Raw genomic sequence first — 21,389 nt, 5'->3', positions numbered from 1 at the left:
AAAAAAACCAATGCAATGAAATTTTTTTGGTTTTTCAATCCAATAAGAGTTTATGGACGAATCGAAATATCTGAATTAAAGCTCTAAACAACATTTCAATAAAGCAGCAAAGTATTGCATTTTTTTGTTTTAAAAATGGCCTTTTTGTGGCAAAAGACAAGATAATCGAAACTCAATTGAGCTTTCAAACCAAGAATGCAATAATGTTACTTTAGAGGACTCACGTTTCTGAACTAATCTTGAGTTTTGAGCACAAAACCAATTCTTGAAAACCTTTAAACTGTCAGAAACGTTTTTCGTCAACAGTATCCGATCTCAGGTAAGAATATTTTAAACTAAAAGGAGGAATAGATTTATAGCGCTGCACATAGAGAAGTGATGTACGGGCTGCCTCAATAGAAAAACTGTTTCCTATTCAAACTTCTTAAAATTTTGAAGTGAACTACTTTAACCTACTATTTTGAAGTGAACTACAAGAAAACTTGGTCGGAAAAATGAAAAATGACAAAAATTGATTACTTAACGTTAAATATAGGGCGGAGAAACAAAAAAGCTTTTATCTTTTCACCTACCTGACTGTAGAAGTACATATGGAGATTAAACAGAAAGTGAACCCAAATTGAAAACTGTCCAAATTCTTTTCTTTTATGTTCAATTGATCAAAGAAGCCAGCCAACCCAGGCCTAGTCCTCGACTTATGAAAAGACTTTAAAACTCTAGTAGGGGGCCAATATTGACAATAATCACAGGGTCGAGCTTCCTAGTTAAAGTCGAGCTAGTATCTCTTCATGGGTTGAGCAAAAGTCATTTCATAACCAACAAATTCGAATTACGGTCTTTTCATGGGTCCATCATTAGTATTCTCATAAGTCTGTTTTTTTCAGAATTCGAAATTTTTGTTTTTTTCTGCTTCTGTACACGCAGATGCAGAATAGGAGCAAGACTAAATAGCTTTGCGCCAGAGCAGTCCAAATTAGGAAACATTAGGAAAACTGCCAAAAGCCTTAAGAATTTCGTCAAATTTTGAGATAAAGAGTTATGGCAACTTGAATAATTACCACATTACTTGATTCAATGAAACCAGCTAGTTCAAGTGTATTGGTCTTAGTCCCATTAGCCTTGACAAAATGTCGGTGTTATTCAGTTTGTTTTCCCTTACAAAATTCTGAGCTATCTTTAAAAAATAATGCAGGTTTTTGTGCGTTTTGTGGCTCTTCTGAATCTTAAGAGATGAAGGAGCAAACATGCTGACTACTTTATATGAAACATTGTACGTAAAAAATTGATGGCAGAAAAAAACAGACTTATGAAAAGACCAACGATGGACCCTTGAATAGACTTTAACTCGACTTGATTTGAAAGAATTGTGTCGAACTTAAATCTAGCCGAGATTTTGCGAAAAATCTGAGTCGGGCTAAAATCTTTTCATAGTTCAAATGAATCGAATATGTTGTTTTTATAGTACATTTTTGTCGAGCCTTGGCTTTTCTTAAGTCTATACCCTTAAGATACATTTTGTTCTATCAGATTGAGATTTCTCAGAGTATCTTCGACTGTGACGAAGAGTTGGAAAAATGTCTGCTTCAAATAAGTAACAAAAAAAGATTGAAGAATTTTAGATTCAGCAGGAGATTATACGGACGTTCAACACAACTGCAACTCCTCACGTAGGACTACGGAAACAATTGGTCAGAAAATGCATGAGAACAATGTATGTAGTGTTAGCAAAATTTCGATGGAGATCTTTGAGGTTCATAAAGATGTTCTCTTTAAAATGATTTGCACTTATTAGCAAATGTTGAACAGAAGAGTGCTAATCTTAGACGTTTTTGGTAATAAGATTTTGGAACCGACTACACAAACCAATGATATTTAAAAAGAAAGATTTAACCCAACGAAACGAAACTTGATACACCTTGCCAAGATCTTGATAACTCTTGCAAAACTTGAAAAATCTTGCCAAGATAATGATAGACAAATATTGTTTGGCACACCTTGAAAAGATCTTGACTAGAATTTATCAAGATGTGTCAAGAAATTTTCTTGGCGTAACTTGATAAGATCTTGAAAAGTTTTTTAAGCTTTCTGGAGTGAGGTGGTGGAACCGGGAATCCAGAAAGAAATGGCCATGACTAGGCAATCCAGACAGAAACTTAGCTATGACTAGAATTAGTGAGAATCAGTGCGATGCAACGCGTTTATGTCTCGACTTTGTAACGGTGTGCTCGACAACAAGCTTTACTTTGGAGTGAGAGCAATAGAGATCATTCAAAAATGAAGAACGGAATTGTGAAAAAGGCGCTTGAGAATTCAAAGATTGTTCTAGAAGAAAAGCCGACAACGGTCACGCCAACAATTTGCATAAAAATACCAACACGTTTACAATAATTGCGAAACTTTACGAACTTCGCATTTAATCAGGCCTGGGACCTTCTGTGTTTTTTTTCTGAATCAGGCCTGATCGTCTCTGGTGATATGGTACGGGAAGAGAAGACCAAAATTAATGTTAATGGTAAAATAGAGACTTTTGATATCTAAATTCAGTCGTGCATTAGCTAGTTAATTCATTATATCAGAACTTCATTTTATAGTAAACGATCGATATTTCACTGGCACAGAATGCTGGAACCTTGGTCACCATTTTGTAGCGGCTGCTTAAACTCTTATATTGATATAAACAAAATAGTCAAAAATGCAGTTTGTTCACAGTCATTTGAAATTGAGGATGCATTCTGTCCCCCCCCGCGCTTAGTGAGCGTATAAATTTTACGTCTCGAAGGCTCACGTGCAAGCAATTTCTTACATAGAAACGTGCTCTATATATATATATTTTGTAACAGGGGGCATAAAAAACACGGGGAGGGGGGGGGCAGAATAGATCCGAAATTAAGGGTTTTCACGGGCCTTTGGAAATCCGAATTTTCAATGTCAATTATTTATGATACCGTTCACCCATTTGGCGAGATACTTAAGGCTAATAACTATTGTTTCATTTTTGGAGTTGAATCCATGAATAATACCAGCCACACATCCAATTCTATTATTCCGCTTTCGAAAAAATGGACCCCCTTCGTCCCCATGTGCTGCATGTGCTCCGGTGGTAGAACCGGCGGTAATTAAGTCTCCACGGTTACTCAGGAGCTGGACGTCTATTGATTCCAGTTTCCTATTGATAAGGACCGAGTCTTTTTTGTATTGCCCACTGCCTACTATGTGGTACCTCTTTCCTGTTCTAAGTTGATTGCTTTGGCACAGCGGTATTGATTTGTTATTAAAACCTTTGGGGATCTTGATAAGGGCTAGATGTCCGGATTTCCTGCAAACAGATCATCATTTTGTCCGAATTTATCGCCTTCAAGGATCACCTCAGCGACTACTTCCAGCACTGTTGCAGTCCAATTTGCAGAAAATTATTCCCAAAATAGATTATAGCAAACTTACATTGGTTCTAACAACCCAGGTTGGTCTATACCGGTTAGGGAACCATGATCAGGCCATCTACAGGCCATCTACAAAATCTACAAAATTGTGATCGCAGCAGGTTTTGAGCGCGCGATGTTCTGAGCAAAGGTAGCTTGTCGCGCACTCACATCTGGTCATAACAGATTTCAAACGCACAAAAGTCTGGTTTTAGGCGGTTGCACGATAGTCTGATCACAGACCTTTGTAAACGCATAAAAGCCTGAGCAGAGACTGTTACTAACGCCCAAAAGTTAACTGCGCACGATAGTGCAATAGTCAGACTAGAGATTGTTATGAACGCATGAAAGTATTTGCAGAAAGTGTTATGAACGCACGAAACTCTGGAACGTTATGAGAGCACGAATGTCTGATAAGAGACTGCTACGAATGCACGATAGTCTGATCAGAGACTGTTATGAACGCACGAAGATCATTTCAAACACTGTTATGAACGCACGAAAGCCTGGACTGTTACAAACGCAAGAAAGTGTTATTAGGGACTCTTAGGAATGTACGATAGTCTGATCACAGACGGTTACGAATGCACGATAGTCCGACTGGAGACAGTTATGAACGCACAAAAACTTTTCAAAGAATGTTTTGACTGAACAGTCTGATCTATTCTGAACGCACTAAGTTTTGATCACAGATTATTACGAACGCACGATAGTATGATCAGAGAATCGTACAAATGCAGAACAGTCTATTTAGCGACTGTTACGAAAGCTAGATAGTCTGATCGGAGACTATTTTGAAAGCACGAAAGTCTGGTCTGTTATGAACGCCTCAACTTCTGACCAGAGACCGTTATTCACGATAGTCTGATCACAGACTGTTATGTACGCAAGAAAGTGTGATCAGAGGCTGTTAACAACGCACGATAGTTCGATAGTTTGAGAAGAGACCGTTATGAAGCATGAAAATCTTTCAAGAAACTGTTATGAAGGCACGAAAGTCAGGGATGTTATGGGAGCACAAAAGTCTGATTAGAGACCGTTGCGAGTGCTCGATAGTCTGATCACAAACGGTTACGAATGTACGATAGTCTGATCAGATACTGTTACGAAAGCAAGATATTCTGACTGGAGAAATTATGAACGCACAGAAGTCTTTTCAGGGACTGTTATGAACGCAAGAAAGTGTGATCAGAGAGGATGAGCAGAGACCTTTATGAACGCTTGCAAGTCTTTCCAGAGAGCGTTATGAACGCACGAAAGTCTGGAATGTTATGGGAGCTCAAAAGCCTGATCAGAGACTGTTACGAATGCACGATAGTCTCATCAGAGACAGTTACGAAAGCATGATATTCTGGCCCGAGATAGCTATCAGCGCACAAAAATCTTTTCAGAGACTATTATGAATGGACAAAAGTCTGGTCTAATATGAACGCAATTACTGGTCTATTACACGAAAGTCTAATCAGAGACTGTTTTGAAGGCACAAAAGTCTTTTCGGAGACTTTTATGGTCGCACGAAAGTTTGGACTGTATATAGACTGATCGGAGACTGCTATTAACGCACGGAAGTCCTTCAGAGACTTTTATGAACGCAAGAACGTCTAAACTGTTATGAATCCCTTAACGTCTGATCAGAGACTGTAACAAATGCACAATAGTCTGATCATAGACTTTTATGATCGCACGAAGGTCTCTTCAGAGGCTTTTACGAACACACGAAAGTCTGATCAAAGGATGTTACGAACTCATGAAATTGTCATTATAGATTGTTACCCAGGATCAGGTCCGCGGCCCAATACAGATATAGGCCAGACGCACTTTGGTTGCGACAGGGGAGATCAGACCGAAGAGACTTTAGTCGCCCTGGGCCAGACCGAACAGACGCAAGGCCGATACTAGTCCAAAACAAACAGACGGACCATACGGACAGGGTTAATGCCCGAAAAATTGCCCAGACACTGAGCTCGATCTCACCGGACCCACTGTCCGCAATCCCCCCTGTCCGCGAATCCTGCCCGCATCCATCTGGCCCGATTAGATTTTAGTGTGACCGTTGATTAGAATATGTCCAGATTTTGCTCTCTGATCAAACTTTTGTGCGACTATAACACTTTCCAGAGCTCACTTGTGTCAGGGACCTTTAAATTTGTCGAGTTAATTTGGGAGTTTTTTCGGGGGGGGGGGGGGGGGGGTCAAGCACAAAGCTTGATTTCCTGGAGGAGGGGGTCACTGAGTTAATCTATTTCGGAAGAATTGGGAAAGTGTTCAAATTTTGTATACTTAAATAACCAGATCTATCCTGTTTTGCCCCCCCCCCCCCAGCTTAGTGAGCATAAATTTTTTATGACCCCCAGACGCAGGTGCTATTTTCTTACATAGTAATGTGCCATATAACAACATAAAATTTGTAACCGGGGGTCATAAAAAACACTGGGGGGCCGAAACAGAATAGATCCAAATAACCTACTTACCCGTTGACGAAGGTTGATTGTGAGTCAACGATAATTTCGTTCAGTACATAACTTTTCATTTTGTTAAAACCTTCTGTATGGGTAATTACAGTAACGTTCTCTGGTATAGGTCGAGTACAGACAGTTTTGTTCACACATTTCTTATCTTTTGATCGTTTCTTCTCGTAGAGGAAAATATGAATCTCATCCGACCCGTTGATACATTTCTGGTGGGTTAAAATGAATTGAGGGTGAATTGCTGTACCCCCACAAACTTTGAAACCGTTCCAGCTACTTTATGAAATATTTCAGTTTTCCCAGAACAGTTTTTTTTCTTAGTTAAAATTTCATGTTTTCATTGGAGAAAAACTGAAAATGTCTTTTTGAGACACATCATTTATGTTTTTTAATAGAGATTTAGGAATATGAAATAGAGAGTCGGGATCAATATATTTATACTGGTCCTCACGATTCTATATAACCCCCCCCCCCACACACACACACACACACACACACACACACACACACACACACACACACACACACACACACACATACACAATTTAGTAGATAATGGGCATTGTTGTTGTTATTGCTCTTTTCGATTTTCGTCTGACGTCGATGGGATATTATCCCTTTAGTCTTCTATAAAGATCATCCAGACATTTTGGCACTTCTGAAAATCTTAGCAGAGTTGCCAAGTTGTGCTATTCCATTCACTTTCGGCGCACTTCCACATTGGCTTTAAAATTAAATTTTTGAGGTCTTTGATCTTCAAAAAGTTTACTTCGCTATCAATTCTAATGGCTAATCTAAATTTTTTTGAAGATGAAACTTTCCACAAGTCTGGTTCTCTGCAGGTTGAACAGCGGGTCTTCTGTCCTCGCAGTTCGTTTATTTCTGGAAAGTGTTCATTTTTCAAAGATTTCAAGAAGACAAGCACCAACTCCTAGTCGGTTACCTCTTTCATAAATGTTTTTTGAAGAACTTCGCCGCAGGCATTTGAAACATCTGAGTAGAAGATGGTTATGTCTTCTGTCGTCTTCTGATCAATTGCCCAGGACAATTGGTGACGCCACTTTCGTGAGTAACGTCTCTTATTTTCATCTTTACGAAACAATGTTGTTTCTTCTTCAGGAATTTCAGAAAGTGCGCGAAAGTTAATTTTTATATACACATTTCACAACATGTTGAGAAGTTTGCTGTAAATTTTAGCTGAGTAACTGGCCGGAGGTTTTTGACTGCCCCTTTGTCCCAATTTTTTAACGATTGGTGTTATTGCCGCAATCTTCCAACATCTTGGTACTTTTTGAGAGATTTTCATGACTAATTGCGGAATTAAGCTCAACATTTTGGCCTCCCTCTGGTAGGCGTTTGGGTCTTTTAACTTTGTGCCGGCAATCTCTGCAAGAATATGATAGATTTTTTGGGCCTTTCCCATTATAGCCCCCCAGCTTACTGGTCAGATAACCAATAGCCCCCAACAATTGTAAATATACCATAAGTGAAAGGCTGTATTTTCATGGGGGCTATAATGGGAAAGACCCAATTTCTTTCCTGGAGACGCTCAAGTTTGTCACTGTTGAAATGGTGGGTTTTATATAATCTACTTCGAAGTACTCCGCGGCTGAGTAAGCAGTTTGTAAAAATTTTTGGTCTGTCCTATTGTTGTTGTTTTTATTGTTGTGGATTCTCAGTCTGGTGACTGACGGGTATATCTCCCTTTCCGTGTTCGTTAAAATATTGTTTTCATGTTCCTGCAACTGTTACCATCACAAACGATTTGCCAGCATCAGCTATTTGTTTCTAGAAACTTTCCATCGACAAATTTCCACATGATCTTCAATATTCGTTTTTTCAGACCAATCACTTTCGTGAAATAATTTTTGCTTTTTGGGTCTGTTGACTATGCGGGCCGTTCTAAAGACGTATTTGTTTCTCGTTTTTTCAGTACCAGTTTTCAATGTCTCAAACAATTCAAGAGCTCCTCCAGTTTTTGTTTTCCTCTCAGGAAACCTGGGTTCCCAAACTTCCTCAGATGTCAGTTTTCTTAGCAGTAAAATGTCAATCAGTTGCAAATACCTAGAAAGAGGCAGAAAATTTAAAAACTTTAATTGATTTTCGTAGCTGGCTCGGACTCCAGCTAACCATTTTCCGCACTTTTTATAAAATATCTCGAGTACAATTCAACCTATTTTTGTTTTTGTGAGCTCAACGATTTGAAGGCTGTAGACTAGCACTGAACGAATTAAGAACGAGACGGACGAGACAGAGTTCCACCTTAATTGCGATTTTCGGGGAAATATTGCGCTTAGGCAAATAGAGAAGACTATTTGGTTCTTAAACTCGGTGCTCAAGGTACCTTATTAAACGCTTTCATGAAATCTTTGTCGAACGCAATTAATTCATTTTTTGATTTTTTATCACGGCTTTCAAATATTATCTGCAGGAAGGCAAGCATATTCCTCAGTACAGATCCTCTCTTTACAAAACCGTGTTGATACTTCGTTAAGTATTTGACATAGTGCTCATACAGGGCAATGTGCAATGTATACACATTTTTTGAAGATTTTACTCATTATGTTCAACAGAGAAGCTGGTCTGTGTTCTTCAACTGATTTTGTGTAGCCTTTCTTGAAAATCGCGCGAAACTGCTGCAATTTTCCAACTATTAGATTAGTTGCTCTTCTTAGACGCTTTACGTTTTCAAAAAATTTGGGTCTTTCCTATTATAGACCCCCCAGTTTAGTGGTTAGATAACCTATAGCCATAATGGTGGGCTATATTTTCATGGGGGCTATAATGGGAAAGACCCAATTTCTTTCCTTGATAAAGAATTCTATCCGTCTCCACAGCTTCAGTCACGACAACTCTTAAAGTCTTTAAATGTCTTTTGCGGTATCGTGGGCTTTGTTCTAAGTAGTTGCTGTTGCGTTTGTAACCTTTTCATCAGATTAGATATGCTAGAGGTTATCCACGGTGGGAGACTCTGACGATGTCGAGTTCTACGAGATACGTTAATCTCTATTAGGTCTTCAAAAAACTGGTATAGTTCTTCACTCATTTGCTTTCTATTTGTATGGCATACGGGATTAGGAGGTTTGCTTTTCATCATTTTGCACATCTCATTAAAGTTTGCGTTTCTGAAGCTTTTAATAGTCTCAAGGGGTGGTTTATTTTTTAGTTTGCGGAACCTCAGCTGTCAGACTTATTGCAGTATGATCAGAACAACTGTAAATTTTCTCAACAGCTTCAACATTTTCTGCATGAACGTGACAGTTTTTATACAGTGCAACATCGAGTATTTTTTTTTGAGCAGGTCGGAAAATGGGTCTTTCCCATTATAGACCCCCAGCTTATTGGTCAGATAACCTATAGCCCCCCAATGATGGTAAATATGCCTTAATTGGGGGCTATATTTTCATGAGGGGCTATAATGGGAAAGACCCCGGAAAACCCATGGCTTGCATTAAGAGGTTGTCTTCTATCAGATCTAGTACCTCTTGTTCTTCATTACTTGTGCTAATTAGGATTTTCCAATTAGCCTGAGGGAAATTTAAGTCACCCCATATTAAAAAAGGAGTTTTTTTAAACCCAATATGAAATTTTAGACTCCCATTATGGTATAACTCCAATGCTTGGGGGAAAGGGGCTATAGGCTATCGGGTCTTTCCAATTTCAGCCCCCCCCCCATGAAAACATAGCCCCCATTATGGTATTTTTACCATGATTGGGGGGGGGGCTATAGGTTATCTGACCACTAAGCTGGGGGGGGGGGGCTATAATGGAATCATTTGATCATCGTTGGTATTATTGAGATATACTCTGGTAGGGAAAACTAAAATTTCCCTTTGTTGAGCTGAGACCACTCGTGCGAATGAGTCAAGAGCCCACAATGCGTTGTTGCCGCCGATCAATCTTTTCTCAAAGCTATCATCGTCTTCACTTGTAGCGCAACTTTCTTCAACCTGCAAAGCCGCAAAGACTACGAGTAAGACGACTACTGCATTGAAAATTATTTGAGAATTTTTCATTTCGTTTTTTTTTTACTATTGGGCTTTTGGTTTCAACTTGGTTTCAAAATTTTCTAAAAATAAATAGCCGGTCAGGTTAGCATCCGTGAGTTTTGAGAAGTTAAGAACTTTTTGGGTTATAAAAATTACAGCCCCCTTCTCCCAGTGTAAAGACATATAACGTCTATACCTCAGATAACTGTATTATATTAAAAAGGGGGGATCTATTCTGGGATCTTTTCCGTTTGTGCCCCCCCAGTACGTTATGCTCCCCCCAGTGACAGAGCACGTGTCATTACATAGTAAATCATTATGTAAAAATATTGCACGTGCGTCTGGGGGTTGCAAATAATATGCACCCACTAAGCTGGGGGGGCACAAACGGAAAAGATCCCTATTCTGTATCGCCCTCCCCAGGGTTTTTTATGACCCCCAGTTACAAATTTTATGTTGTTATATAGCACGTTACTATCTAAGAAAATAGCACGTGCGCCTGGGGGTTATAAAAAGTTTATGCTTACTAAGCTGGGGGGGGGGGGGGGGGGGGGGCAAACAGAATAGATACAAAAGGGTTATAATGCTATTTATTATTATGGTGACTATGACCAGCAAACAGTTCAACGTTTCATGGGACATCATGCTAGCCCGCTATGTTTTTTAGGTGATCCCACTGTAGCCCCCCATCTTAGTTATGAGATACAGCCCAACTCCCCTCCCCCATTATGGTAAGCATAGCATTATAGAGGTCTATAGTTTCGTAAGCGAGGGGCGATGGGGCGATAATGGGAAAGATCCGATTTTCCAACGCATATATTTTTGGGATCTTTTCTATTTCGCCTTTTTCTATTTCGGAACTTTAACCCCCCCCCCCCCCTAAAAAGAAAGCACTTCTCAAGCATTTCGTACACATTCAGGGTCTTTCCCGAGATAGCCCCCCCCCACGAGTCCCCAGTGTGGTATGTATATCTTGATTGGGGTGTGTGTGTGTGGGGGGGGGGGGGTAAATTATATGACCAATAAAATTGGCGAGGGGGGGGGGGGTTGAGGGGGGCTATAAAGTGAAAGACGCCAAATTCAAATAGAAGTAAAACAGAGTCCTTCACATAACAAACCCCCCTACCTCTCGCAGCTTTGTAATGTGAGAAACTCGAATACATAACCCCCCCCCCCCCCCACAGTAAATATACCACAATTGAGGGCTATAATTTCGGGTCTTTCCCATTATAGCCCCCCATCTTAGTGGTCAGATAACCTATCCTCCCCCCAATCATGGTAATTATACCATAAAGGGGGGCTATAATTTCATGGGGGGGGGGGGCTATAATGGGAAAGACACATAATTTCAGCTGATCATTATTCTGATGATTGTCTGAAATTGGCCATTGTAATTTCGCATCAAAAATTCAGTTTTTTCCTTCCTATGGTTGTTGGATGCTAACTCACTAGTGACTTCGGGTAATATTCGGTGTAAATTTTTGTTCACAAGTCTTGAACTTTGACTTCGCTAGTGGCGCTTTTTCTTACAAAAAGCAACAGAAAGTTATCAAATTAAGTTTACCTTTTTCTAGGTCAAAAATAAATCTTTATGCAGATTTTTTTTCAGGGAAAAGGTTGCTCTTTCCCTTTTGTGCCCCCTCCCTCCCTCCCTCCTCCCCCCCCCCCTCCTCCCCCCTTACTGAGTGCATATTATTTGCGTACGTGCCAATTTCTTCTTTTGTATAATAATATTCACGTAATGACACGTGCACTGTAACTGGGCACGCAATACCAACCCAAATCAGAGCCCAAACAGAAAAGATCCGTGATAAAAAATTACTTTATAATCAACCTAATGCATTCACAGGTGCTAAAATTATGTAAGAAAGGGAGGATATTTTCCGTTTGTGCCCCCCAGCTTAGCTTTGTCCCCCGGACGCACGTGCCATATTTTTACAAAGTGGTTTACTGTGTAATGGCTCGTGCTCTGTAACTGGGGGGCACAAACGTAATGTAACTGGGGCTGTGTAATGGCACGTGCGCATAACGTACTGGGGGGCACAAACGGAAAAGATCCGAAAAGAATGACAAATACAGTACATTAGCAGATAATTTTATGTCAGGAAAGGTATCGACAAAAGGATCTTTTCAGTTTGCGCCCCACCCCAGCACGTCATGCAACCCAAGTTACAGAGTACATGTGATTAAATAGTGGAACAGTATTAAACTATAGTAAAACAGTAGTAAAAACAAGGCACGTGAGCCTTGGTTTGGAAATATTATTCTCTGGTAGGGAAAACTAAAAATTTCCCTTTGTTGAGCTGAGACCACTCGTGCGAATGAGTCAAGTGCCCACCATGCGGTGTTGCCGCCGATCAATCTTTTCTCAAAGCTATCATCGTCTTCACTTGTAGTGCAACTTTCTTCAACCTGCAAAGCCACAAAGACTACGAGTACGACGACTACTGCATTGAAAATTATTTGAGAATTTTTCATTTCGTTTTTTTTACTATTGGGCTTTTGGTTTCAACTTGGTTTCAAAGTTTTCGAAAAATAAATAGCCAGTCAGGTTAGCATCCGTGAGTTTTGAGAAGTTAAGAGCTTTTTGGGTTATAAAAATTATAGCCCCCTTCTCCCAGTGTACAGACATATAACGTCTATACCTCAGATAACTGTATTATATTGAAAAGGGGGGATCTATTCTGTATCGCCCTCCCCAGTGTTTTTTATGACCCCCAGTTACAAATTTTATGTTGTTATATAGCACGTTACTATCTAAGAAAATAGCACGTGCGCCTGGGGGTTATAAAAGGTTTATGCTTACTAAGCTGGGGGGGGGGGCAAAACAGAATAGATACAAAAGGGTTATAATGCTATTTATTATTATGGTGACTATGACCAGCAAACAGTTCAACGTTTCATGGGACATCATGCTAGCCCGCTATGTTTTTTAGGTGATCCCACTGTAGCCCCCCATCTTAGTTATGAGATACAGCCCAACTCCCCTCCCCCATTATGGTAAGCATAGCATTATAGAGGTCTATAGTTTCGTAAGCGAGGGGCGATGGGGCGATAATGGGAAAGATCCGATTTTCCAACGCATATATTTTTGGGATCTTTTCTATTTCGCCTTTTTCTATTTCGGAACTTTAACCCCCCCCCTAAAAAGAAAGCACTTCTCAAGCATTTCGTACACATTCAGGGTCTTTCCCGAGATAGCCCCCCCCCCCACGAGTCCCCAGTGTGGTATGTATATCTTGATTGGGGTGTGTGTGTGTGGGGGGGTAAATTATATGACCAATAAAATTGGCGAGGGGGGGGGGGGGTTGAGGGGGGCTATAAAGTGAAAGACGCCAAAGTCAAATAGAAGTAAAACAGAGTCCTTCACATAACAAACCCCCCTACCTCTCGCAGCTTTGTAATGTGAGAAACTCGAATACATAACCCCCCCCCCCCACAGTAAATATACCACAATTGAGGGCTATAATTTCGGGTCTTTCCCATTATAGCCCCCCATCTTAGTGGTCAGATAACCTATCCTCCCCCCAATCATGGTAATTATACCATAAAGGGGGGCTATAATTTCATGGGGGGGCTATAATGGGAAAGACCCATAATTTCAGCTGATCATTATTCTGATGATTGTCTGAAATTGGCCATTGTAATTTCGCATCAAAAATTCAGTTTTTTCCTTCCTATGGTTGTTGGATGCTAACTCACTAGTGACTTCGGGTAATATTCGGTGTAAATTTTTGTTCACAAGTCTTGAACTTTGACTTCGCTAGTGGCGCTTTTTCTTACAAAAAGCAACAGAAAGTTATCAAATTAAGTTTACCTTTTTCTAGGTCAAAAATAAATCTTTAAGCAGATTTTTTTTCAGGGAAAAGGTTGCTCTTTCCCTTTTGTGCCCCCTCCCTCCCTCCCTCCTCCCCCCCCCCTCCTCCCCCCTTACTGAGTGCATATTATTTGCGTACGTGCCAATTTCTTATTTTGTATAATAATATTCACGTAATGACACGTGCACTGTAACTGGGCACGCAATACCAACCCAAATCAGAGCCCAAACAGAAAAGATCCGTGATAAAAAATTACTTTATAATCAACCTAATGCATTCACAGGTGCTAAAATTATGTAAGAAAGGGAGGATATTTTACGTTTGTGCCCCCCAGCTTAGCTTTGTCCCCCGGACGCACGTGCCATATTTTTACAAAGTGGTTTACTGTGTAATGGCACGTGCTCTGTAACTGGGGGGCACAAACGTAATGTAACTGGGGCTGTGTAATGGCACGTGCGCATAACGTACTGGGGGGCACAAACGGAAAAGATCCGAAAAGAATGACAAATACAGTACATTAGCAGATAATTTTATGTCAGGAAAGGTATCGACAAAAGGATCTTTTCAGTTTGCGCCCCACCCCAGCACGTCATGCAACCCAAGTTACAGAGTACATGTGATTAAATAGTGGAACAGTATTAAACTATAGTAAAACAGTAGTAAAAACAAGGCACGTGAGCCTTGGTTTGGAAATATTATGCAGCGCCTAAGCCGGGGCGGGGGGGGGGGCGCAAACGGAAAAAAATCGGAAAAACCTTGTTACCAATATTGATGCCCATTTGATTATTTGCCATATGTGCACTATTTTTTATCTCTACCCTATGATGATTGAACATGGTTAGCAAAAAGTTGTGCATATTTTCAGCCATAACAACATCCAAAATCATTAAAAACTGTCAATTTCAGGAAAACTGAAAACCCAAAACTGAAACCCAAATAATTTATTAAAAAACCAATGCGCTTCATATTTAAATTGACAATCAAATCAACCTCCCAGAGTTCCTAAGACGGCCAATATAACATACTGGCGCCCAACGAAAGAATGGCCCGCTAAATTTTAATTCCCGAGATTTTTTCGTGATAAGGGTAGAGAAAGAAATTAAGATACAAAAAACCATCTCATCCAACCCAACTCAATACAACCCATCATCCCCTGACCCTACAAGACGTTAAAATATTTGACCTAATAAATTACAATATTATTTTCTCTTTTGAAACATGAGATTCACCAGTTATTTCCCCAGCGTTTTTCTCGCAACTAGAGAACTACTTTCCGGACTAGGGAAGCAATTGCACTAAAACTAAAAATTCAGTCAATTGTTTGGTTGCTTCGACACAACCATTAACAACGGCTTTTCACTAATATTAAACGGCTGTTTTAAAACCGTTTGGTTCAGTAGGTTATTTGATATATATTGGGTTACTTGTTCTGCTATTGGTAACTGGTAGTAACCAAAATTTTTCGGCAAAATTTGGCAAAGTTTGGTCAGGCACAGTATAGTTTGGCAAGGTTTTGTGAAAATTGGGAAGGTTTGATAATGTTCCATAAGGTCTGGTGAGGAAAAGAATGGTTTGCTAAGATACTCTTAGGTTTGTTAAGGTTTGGCAGGGTTTGGTAAAAATTGGTAAGGTTCAATAAGATCCGGTGAGCCTCCGTATGGTTGGGAAAGGTTTTGAAAGACTTGGTAAAGTGCTTTGTTTTAAGCAAGTTTTGGTGCGGTTGGACCAAGTGGAGCAAGCTTTGGTTCATCAAATTTTGGTAGGTATTTGATAAATGGTAGTTACGTAAGTAGGTTCTGATGTCCAAATATAGTAAACTTTAAATTGCTAATAACAGGGACTAAAATAATTTGACAACTCTACCTCTCATCGATCAAAGAGGGAGTTAATTTTTTTACGCTTGAGCTGAATTATAGAGGTGCAAGATAAACTGGACAACTGGACAAACCATAGGAGCGCTCTGTTCTCACTTTAGCAAACTTAAATTAAGGATATGAATTACAATCAATATTTTCCGCAAACACAGGAACGAATCTCGAAGCGATGAGCAAAGCAATGATTCGTCAGGCCACTAAGGAGTAACATTTGATAACATTTGCAATAAACCAACAGTTTCTGGTGGTACAGAGACTTCCAGAATATTCGTAGCATCTGATGAGGGCAAAGTATCAGCTCAACTTGTTTCACATCGGACTCTGCACCATCCGCTTACTCAACTCAATCCAGTTCCATTCCGATGCCAACCAAATTGAACGCCAAGATTAGATTCTCAACGGCAACTTCATCTGGCAAATTTTTTTACTGACATATCATCGGAACCGTTTCTGTGTAACTGGAACACAAGTTCAATCAACCAGGACATTTTATTTGATCTTGCAAATTCTAATCCATCTTGCACATTCCTCCCAAAACATGAATTCACTGATCCGTCAGCATCCGCTACACATGGCTGTGCTTTATATCAGAACTCTTTCTCCATCTACACATAGTTCAATAACTTTGCGAATATTGCGAGCAAAAGATTTATATGGCAACCCGCCTTACTGAAGGAAAAGTGTCAGCTTTTCTGAAGCCATAGGTGATCGTTTTTATTTGTCAGTAGTAGAAAAGATTACTCATCTTCAGTTATTTTTAACTAAGAGAGGAAAAATCTTCATTTGACGGATACAGCTGCAACGGCATCTGGTATTTTGCAGTACTAAACTGTTTTGAGGAACACTTCAGAAACCCAAAACGGTTAGTAAATGCTTGTCTCGATAAAATCTCAAGCTGTAGTTTAAGCCGCCTGATCTAAATGTTCCCGAAAGTCGTACCCAAAATTCAGCCTTTGTTTGGAACTTCTGAATATTTTTGATGCATTTCACTACTTTGGATTACACCACGCCATCTACTTTACAATAATTGTTAAATCAGGCATCGAATAAGTTTGCGTCTCCAGTCCATCTGGAACATGTGAGTCCTCGAAAACTTCGACTCCACCCGTCTCTTAAAGATTTTTCTGACTGGTTATCTATCTGCAAAAAGGCTAGTGAATATATTTCAGCGCCAACAGCTTTAACGCTGTCCGTCCATGGACGATGAGGTTTCGCTCACAAAACATGGGTTCAAAAAAACTCGTTGATAAGGTGACTCGTTTTCCGATGGTAACAAAAAGACCACACCAGAACTTTTTTTGTCCTAATAATGACAAATGTCAATAATGTCTCTCCACAAGTGTCTCTCGATCGGAGAAAACATGTCAGCAAATTATAATTGTGCTTCAATTGCATTGGTTATAATCATATCTTGTGCAACATTCCATTTCAATATATTGTCGAACTGGCAATTGCGGCCGAAAGCATCATACTAAGCTATATGAAAGTTTTGGAGGAAACAATCAGAAAGTGAGGGCGTCATCGGCCGTTTAATCAGTTCAATTATATGGAACATTACAGGTGTCCCTTGTTCCTGTTGAATTCTCTAATGGTATTAAAACAAAACTCTGGACACTTTAACGTACCTAGACAACGGAAATTGTCAAACCCTAATGCCTAAATCTGCAGCTTGAGATTTGGAGATTGACATGATGGCATTCGCTAAACTGCCCAGATTTGTTTTTTCAAAGAAAGTTGGCTAATCTAGACGCCTTTTCTTGTAAAAGCTGAAAGTGTGCTTCGGAGACAAAATAAAACGGAGATTTTTGGAAGTAAAATGCTTGGTTACAATTAGTTAGCTGGCAAAATTAGTCTTAGGTTTTTTAGTGTTTTTTCAGAATTCCTTTGATCCACTTGGCGTGCGACTTTATGTTGATAATTTTTGGACTGCTTTTGGAATCTTGTTGAGATATGACACCAGCTAGGCATTCAATCTTTTTTCCCTTAATAGCGAAAGCAGGTCCACCCTCGTCACTATACCCGGGATGCGCTCCTGATGAAGAAGTTGTCAGGATAAAATTTCCATCAAGTTTCTCGACTTCCAATTCAGTGGATGTCAATTTTCCACTGAGAACTATCGACTCGTCAATTGACTCTCCAGCTCCTAAGATTGTGAGCTTGTCTCCTTTTTTGAGATGTTTGTTTTTGCACGGCGAGATCTTACTCTTGGAAAAGCCCTTTGGAATTTTAAGCAACGCGAGGTCTTCGAAAGAGCTGAAATAAAAACAAATTGTTCGTTCATAAATTCTTGTTTTTCGTGTTTAGCATTTCACGTAAAGATTATTGCCCTTCAATTGTAACATCTGTAAACTTTCAAGCATAGCAAAAATGTTTGCTCTTTAGGTTTAAAGAGAAACTGTACCGAGTAAAAAACAACTTTTTTGGATTTTATTATCATATTCTAATTAATTATTCTCTAGCGAAGCTTGTAGCAATTATAATAGTCATACTGTTTTCTATGCAAATTTTTGTACCACCCACTTTACCCCCGGTTACATGTTTAACGTGCTCTCAATGTGGTGTTTGAAATTGTTCTATCAGATACAAAACAGGACTTACCCCTCCATAAAGCGAGCTTTGCTACCGACAATGATTTCATTGATGTAGAATTCTGTCTTGTCTGGGCCATTGGTTCTTTTGTGTGAGATTACCTTGGCATCTTTTGGAGAAAGTGTATTCCTGTAACAACAGCGGGCCGGAAAATTTTCCTTAAAATTTGAGAACTCATCATTCAGTTGAAGGAAAATAGCCAAAAGCGAGTTTTCAGAAGAAAGTAACCAAAAACTAGCTTATAACTTGGGAAGTTTAAAGTTTTTTGACAATGTTAATTGAAGAGTGGTAACTATGGAAAATTGAAAACAGGTGAAACAAAATTTTACTTTATAATTGAACGCAATTTAAATTCGGCATTGTTCGAAATTTTATTCACTTTTAGAAACAGAATTAATGTTATTTAGAGCATCCCGGGTCAAGGTTTAATGGTGAATTTTAGTAAGAAATGCGGTGAAATATTTTCATCGCATTCAACGCAATCACCGCATTTCTTACAAAAATTCACCCAAAAACCTCGACCCGGGATCAGAAGCATTTTTCAAATTTGACTCACATTCAATAGAACTTTATCTTAAAATTAAGGAGCATATCGGCTGAAATTTAACCCAAATTTATATTATGAAATCGGCGGAACATATTAGCTGATGTCAAATTACGGATTTTAGATTTTTATCTAATCTTTAGTCTTATCCTGACTTCAGTCTGACTTGATTCAGCCAGGATAAAAAAAAGCTGTCTTCCAAAAGGATGTGAAAGACAATCGGGTTAAATTTTTGGACTCGGGTCAAAATAAAAACTGAATTTTGAATAGTTCATACTTTTCCTTGTTGTAGAGAAATATATGGAACTCGTTCGTAGACGTGACACATCTAGCGAGGGTGAGGACAAACTGGGGGTGGACTACGGTGCCCCCGCATCTCATGACGTCATCGTAGAAGATATCTTCAGTTGCGACTAATTGGGCAAATGCTTCTCTAGCCCACCACGCACTTTGCCCGCCAATTATTCGTTTATGGTTTGCCTCGAAAAAACTTCGCCTGGTTTCATTAGTAGCAAAAGTCCAATTTTCTGGCTCGCCGAGAAGAATATCACCGATGGCTATCGATTCGTTCTGAAATTTTCAAAAACTTGTTTCACCCATCATACAACTTTAGTTTATTTCGTACTAGGTCATAAATGATTTTTAGTAACCATACTAGGTCAAATAAGATGTGAATGAATTCTTAGTAGTAATGAAAGAATCATACAAAAATCAAACTCTTTCCCAAAAGCATCAATCATTATACCCTAAGTTAGTGAGTCCCAAAAAAATCAACTAATCATTAGATCAATTAATCAAAAATTAAGAAATTTTGTATGTTCAGTATGAAATCATTTATATGCCTTGTACGAAGTCAAAGAACCTTCAACCCGGGAACATTTCTAACTCACGGAGTCGGAAGAAATGTTTCTACTCTAGAATTTTAGATCAGCTGACCATTCATGAGAGGCCCGTAAACAAAACAAAGCAACATCATAAGCGATCAAAGTATATTAGGAGCTTTTACATTTGTCCCCCCCCCCCCCCCCCCCAGTACGATATGTAATCCCCAATTACAGAGCACGTGTCATTACATTGTAAATCAATATGTAAAAAATATGTCATGTGAGTCTGATTGTGTTTGTATGTGTATGCGTATGTACGTGTGTCTGTTTATTTATGTATGTAAGTGTGTATTTGAATGGGCGGCCGCCGTATTGGCCGACAGGGCGTTTAGCCGACAACCAAAAAATGAGAAATTTAGCCGACAATTTAAGTAAAATGAGCAATAAAACTTATTGTGAAGCTGTGATTGGTCAATTTAAAACACTATTTCGTAAGCGGATAAATATACCGCAGTTTTTTCATCAACTAATATAACGAAGGTCTATCAACTAGTGTAACAAAGGTATTTAACCGCATCTGGCCATGCCTCAGCGGCACATGGCCATGCCTCAGCGGCCCGTGGGACTTGATATGAATCTATCACAACCGAACTACTGATTTATGGACCAATGAGACTTTTATGACCAATTATGATAAAATTGTCGGCTAAATTTCCCATTTTTTCCTTGTCGGCTAAACGCCCTGTCGGCCAATTTTCCTAGCACCATTTGAATGTGTATGTATGGGTCTGTATTTGTTTATATATGTGTATGTATTAGTGTTTTTATGTGTATGTGTGTATGTGTGCTGAATGTATGTGCGTTTATGTATCAGTATTTGTTTGTTTGTGTATGTCCAAGTATGCAGTTATCTATCGTGTGAGCATGTGTGTGTGTGTGTGTGTGTGTTTGTGTGTGTGTGTGTGTGTGTGTGTGTGTGTGTGTGTGTGTTTGTGTCTGTGTGTGTGTGTGTGTGTGTGTGTGTGTGCGTGGGTGTGTGTGTGTGTGTGTGTGTGTGTGTGTGTGTGCGTGTGTGTGTGTGTGTGTGTGTGTGTTTGTGTCTGTGTGTGTGTGTGTGTGTGTGTGTGTGTGTGTGGGTGGGTGTGTTGCGCGCGCATGTATGTGACCGGGGGAGGATGGGGTAATGAGACGAGTATTCTTTATGCACAATTTTTTCTATTGATTATATATCGAAACACTCAGATTTCGTCAAACTATTAAAAAGCGTATCTGTCAGGAAACATTTCCTTGAAAAGGACCCGCAAGTTAGATTATACTCGAATTCAATTAGTTTTTTAACCACTGCCCTGGGTTCCTGCATCGTCTTAGTACATTATTATAAAAGCAAAATTTTGTTATTCTAAGGAAGGTCGAAAATAGATCAGCTTACAATGTGATCCTCCGAATCGTCAGCAATCGCCAGTTTCGAATTGTGAATTAGCGCCAGCAAACCGAACGCAACAATCACAGTCTTGAGAGACATTTTTGCCGTTCTTTTAAACTTTTTTACAAAATTTTGTATTATTTCTTTTGTTACAACTTAGTTTTCAGTCCAAATTCGGAGAGATGGTAGCTGGCAGACTTTTTTGATATTTAAACTTCATTAAGGCGCTTTTTTGTTAGCAGATTTGGGGATCACGTGAAATGAATTCACATTTTCCTAAGGAGTCATGACTTCTTCGCGCTTATCTTAAGGAACTCTAACTTTTAAATTTCAGTTTAGGATAAAAGCTTTATAATTTCTGATAACTCCATCCTCCCCCCACCCCCCCCCCCCCCCGCTCCAAGTTAAGTTTGACACAAAATAATACTAAAATTATTTCTG

At 39.4% G+C, this 21,389-nt stretch overlaps 2 protein-coding genes across 4 annotated transcripts; both read right to left on the bottom strand.

Moving 5' to 3' along the window:
* Positions 1–2,489: 2,489 nt before the first annotated feature.
* On the bottom strand, positions 2,490–11,484 carry LOC142342480 (uncharacterized). Of its 3 annotated transcripts, none has more exons than XM_075393818.1 (4): positions 11,322–11,484; positions 9,723–9,956; positions 5,891–6,167; positions 2,490–3,316 (listed from the first exon to the last, which is right to left on the bottom strand). In XM_075393818.1, exons 2-4 carry the CDS (start codon positions 9,901–9,903, stop codon positions 2,929–2,931), a joined length of 846 nt encoding a protein of 281 aa, XP_075249933.1. In that variant the 5' UTR covers positions 9,904–9,956; positions 11,322–11,484; the 3' UTR covers positions 2,490–2,928. The 3 variants fall into 3 exon arrangements, with proteins under 3 accessions (XP_075249933.1, XP_075249934.1, XP_075249932.1); XM_075393819.1 differs by having other exon boundaries at positions 5,891–6,162; positions 9,721–9,956; positions 11,326–11,484; XM_075393817.1 differs by having other exon boundaries at positions 11,326–11,484.
* Positions 11,485–17,359: 5,875 nt separating this feature from the next.
* LOC142343281 (uncharacterized) lies at positions 17,360–21,139 on the bottom strand. Its single transcript, XM_075395076.1, has 4 exons — positions 20,955–21,139; positions 18,979–19,271; positions 18,167–18,286; positions 17,360–17,821 (listed from the first exon to the last, which is right to left on the bottom strand). Exons 1-4 carry the CDS (start codon positions 21,045–21,047, stop codon positions 17,431–17,433), a joined length of 897 nt encoding a protein of 298 aa, XP_075251191.1. The 5' UTR covers positions 21,048–21,139; the 3' UTR covers positions 17,360–17,430.
* Positions 21,140–21,389: the final 250 nt, after the last annotated feature.

This window comes from Convolutriloba macropyga, chromosome 7 (genome assembly GCF_964194025.1).
Source record: "Convolutriloba macropyga chromosome 7, txConMacr16.3, whole genome shotgun sequence".
Lineage (NCBI taxonomy): Eukaryota > Metazoa > Xenacoelomorpha > Acoela > Convolutidae > Convolutriloba > Convolutriloba macropyga.
The sequence above is the reverse complement of the archived record's forward strand: the minus strand, read 5'-3'. Positions and strand labels throughout refer to the sequence as shown.

Coding starts and splice junctions, on each gene's coding strand:
- LOC142342480 (XM_075393818.1), bottom strand. CDS start 9,903: ATGAAAAATTCTCAAATAATTTTCAATGCAGTAGTCGTCTTACTCGTA. Junction 6,168..9,722: donor ACGAGTGGTCTCAGCTCAAC/AAAGGGAAATTT, acceptor GAAATATTTCAT/AAAGTAGCTGGAACGGTTTC. Junction 3,317..5,890: donor CAATCAACCTTCGTCAACGG/GTAAGTAGGTTA, acceptor ATCTGTTTGCAG/GAAATCCGGACATCTAGCCC.
- LOC142343281 (XM_075395076.1), bottom strand. CDS start 21,047: ATGTCTCTCAAGACTGTGATTGTTGCGTTCGGTTTGCTGGCGCTAATT. Junction 19,272..20,954: donor ACGATTCGGAGGATCACATT/GTAAGCTGATCT, acceptor TGAAAATTTCAG/AACGAATCGATAGCCATCGG. Junction 17,822..18,166: donor AAAGCTCGCTTTATGGAGGG/GTAAGTCCTGTT, acceptor TTTTTATTTCAG/CTCTTTCGAAGACCTCGCGT.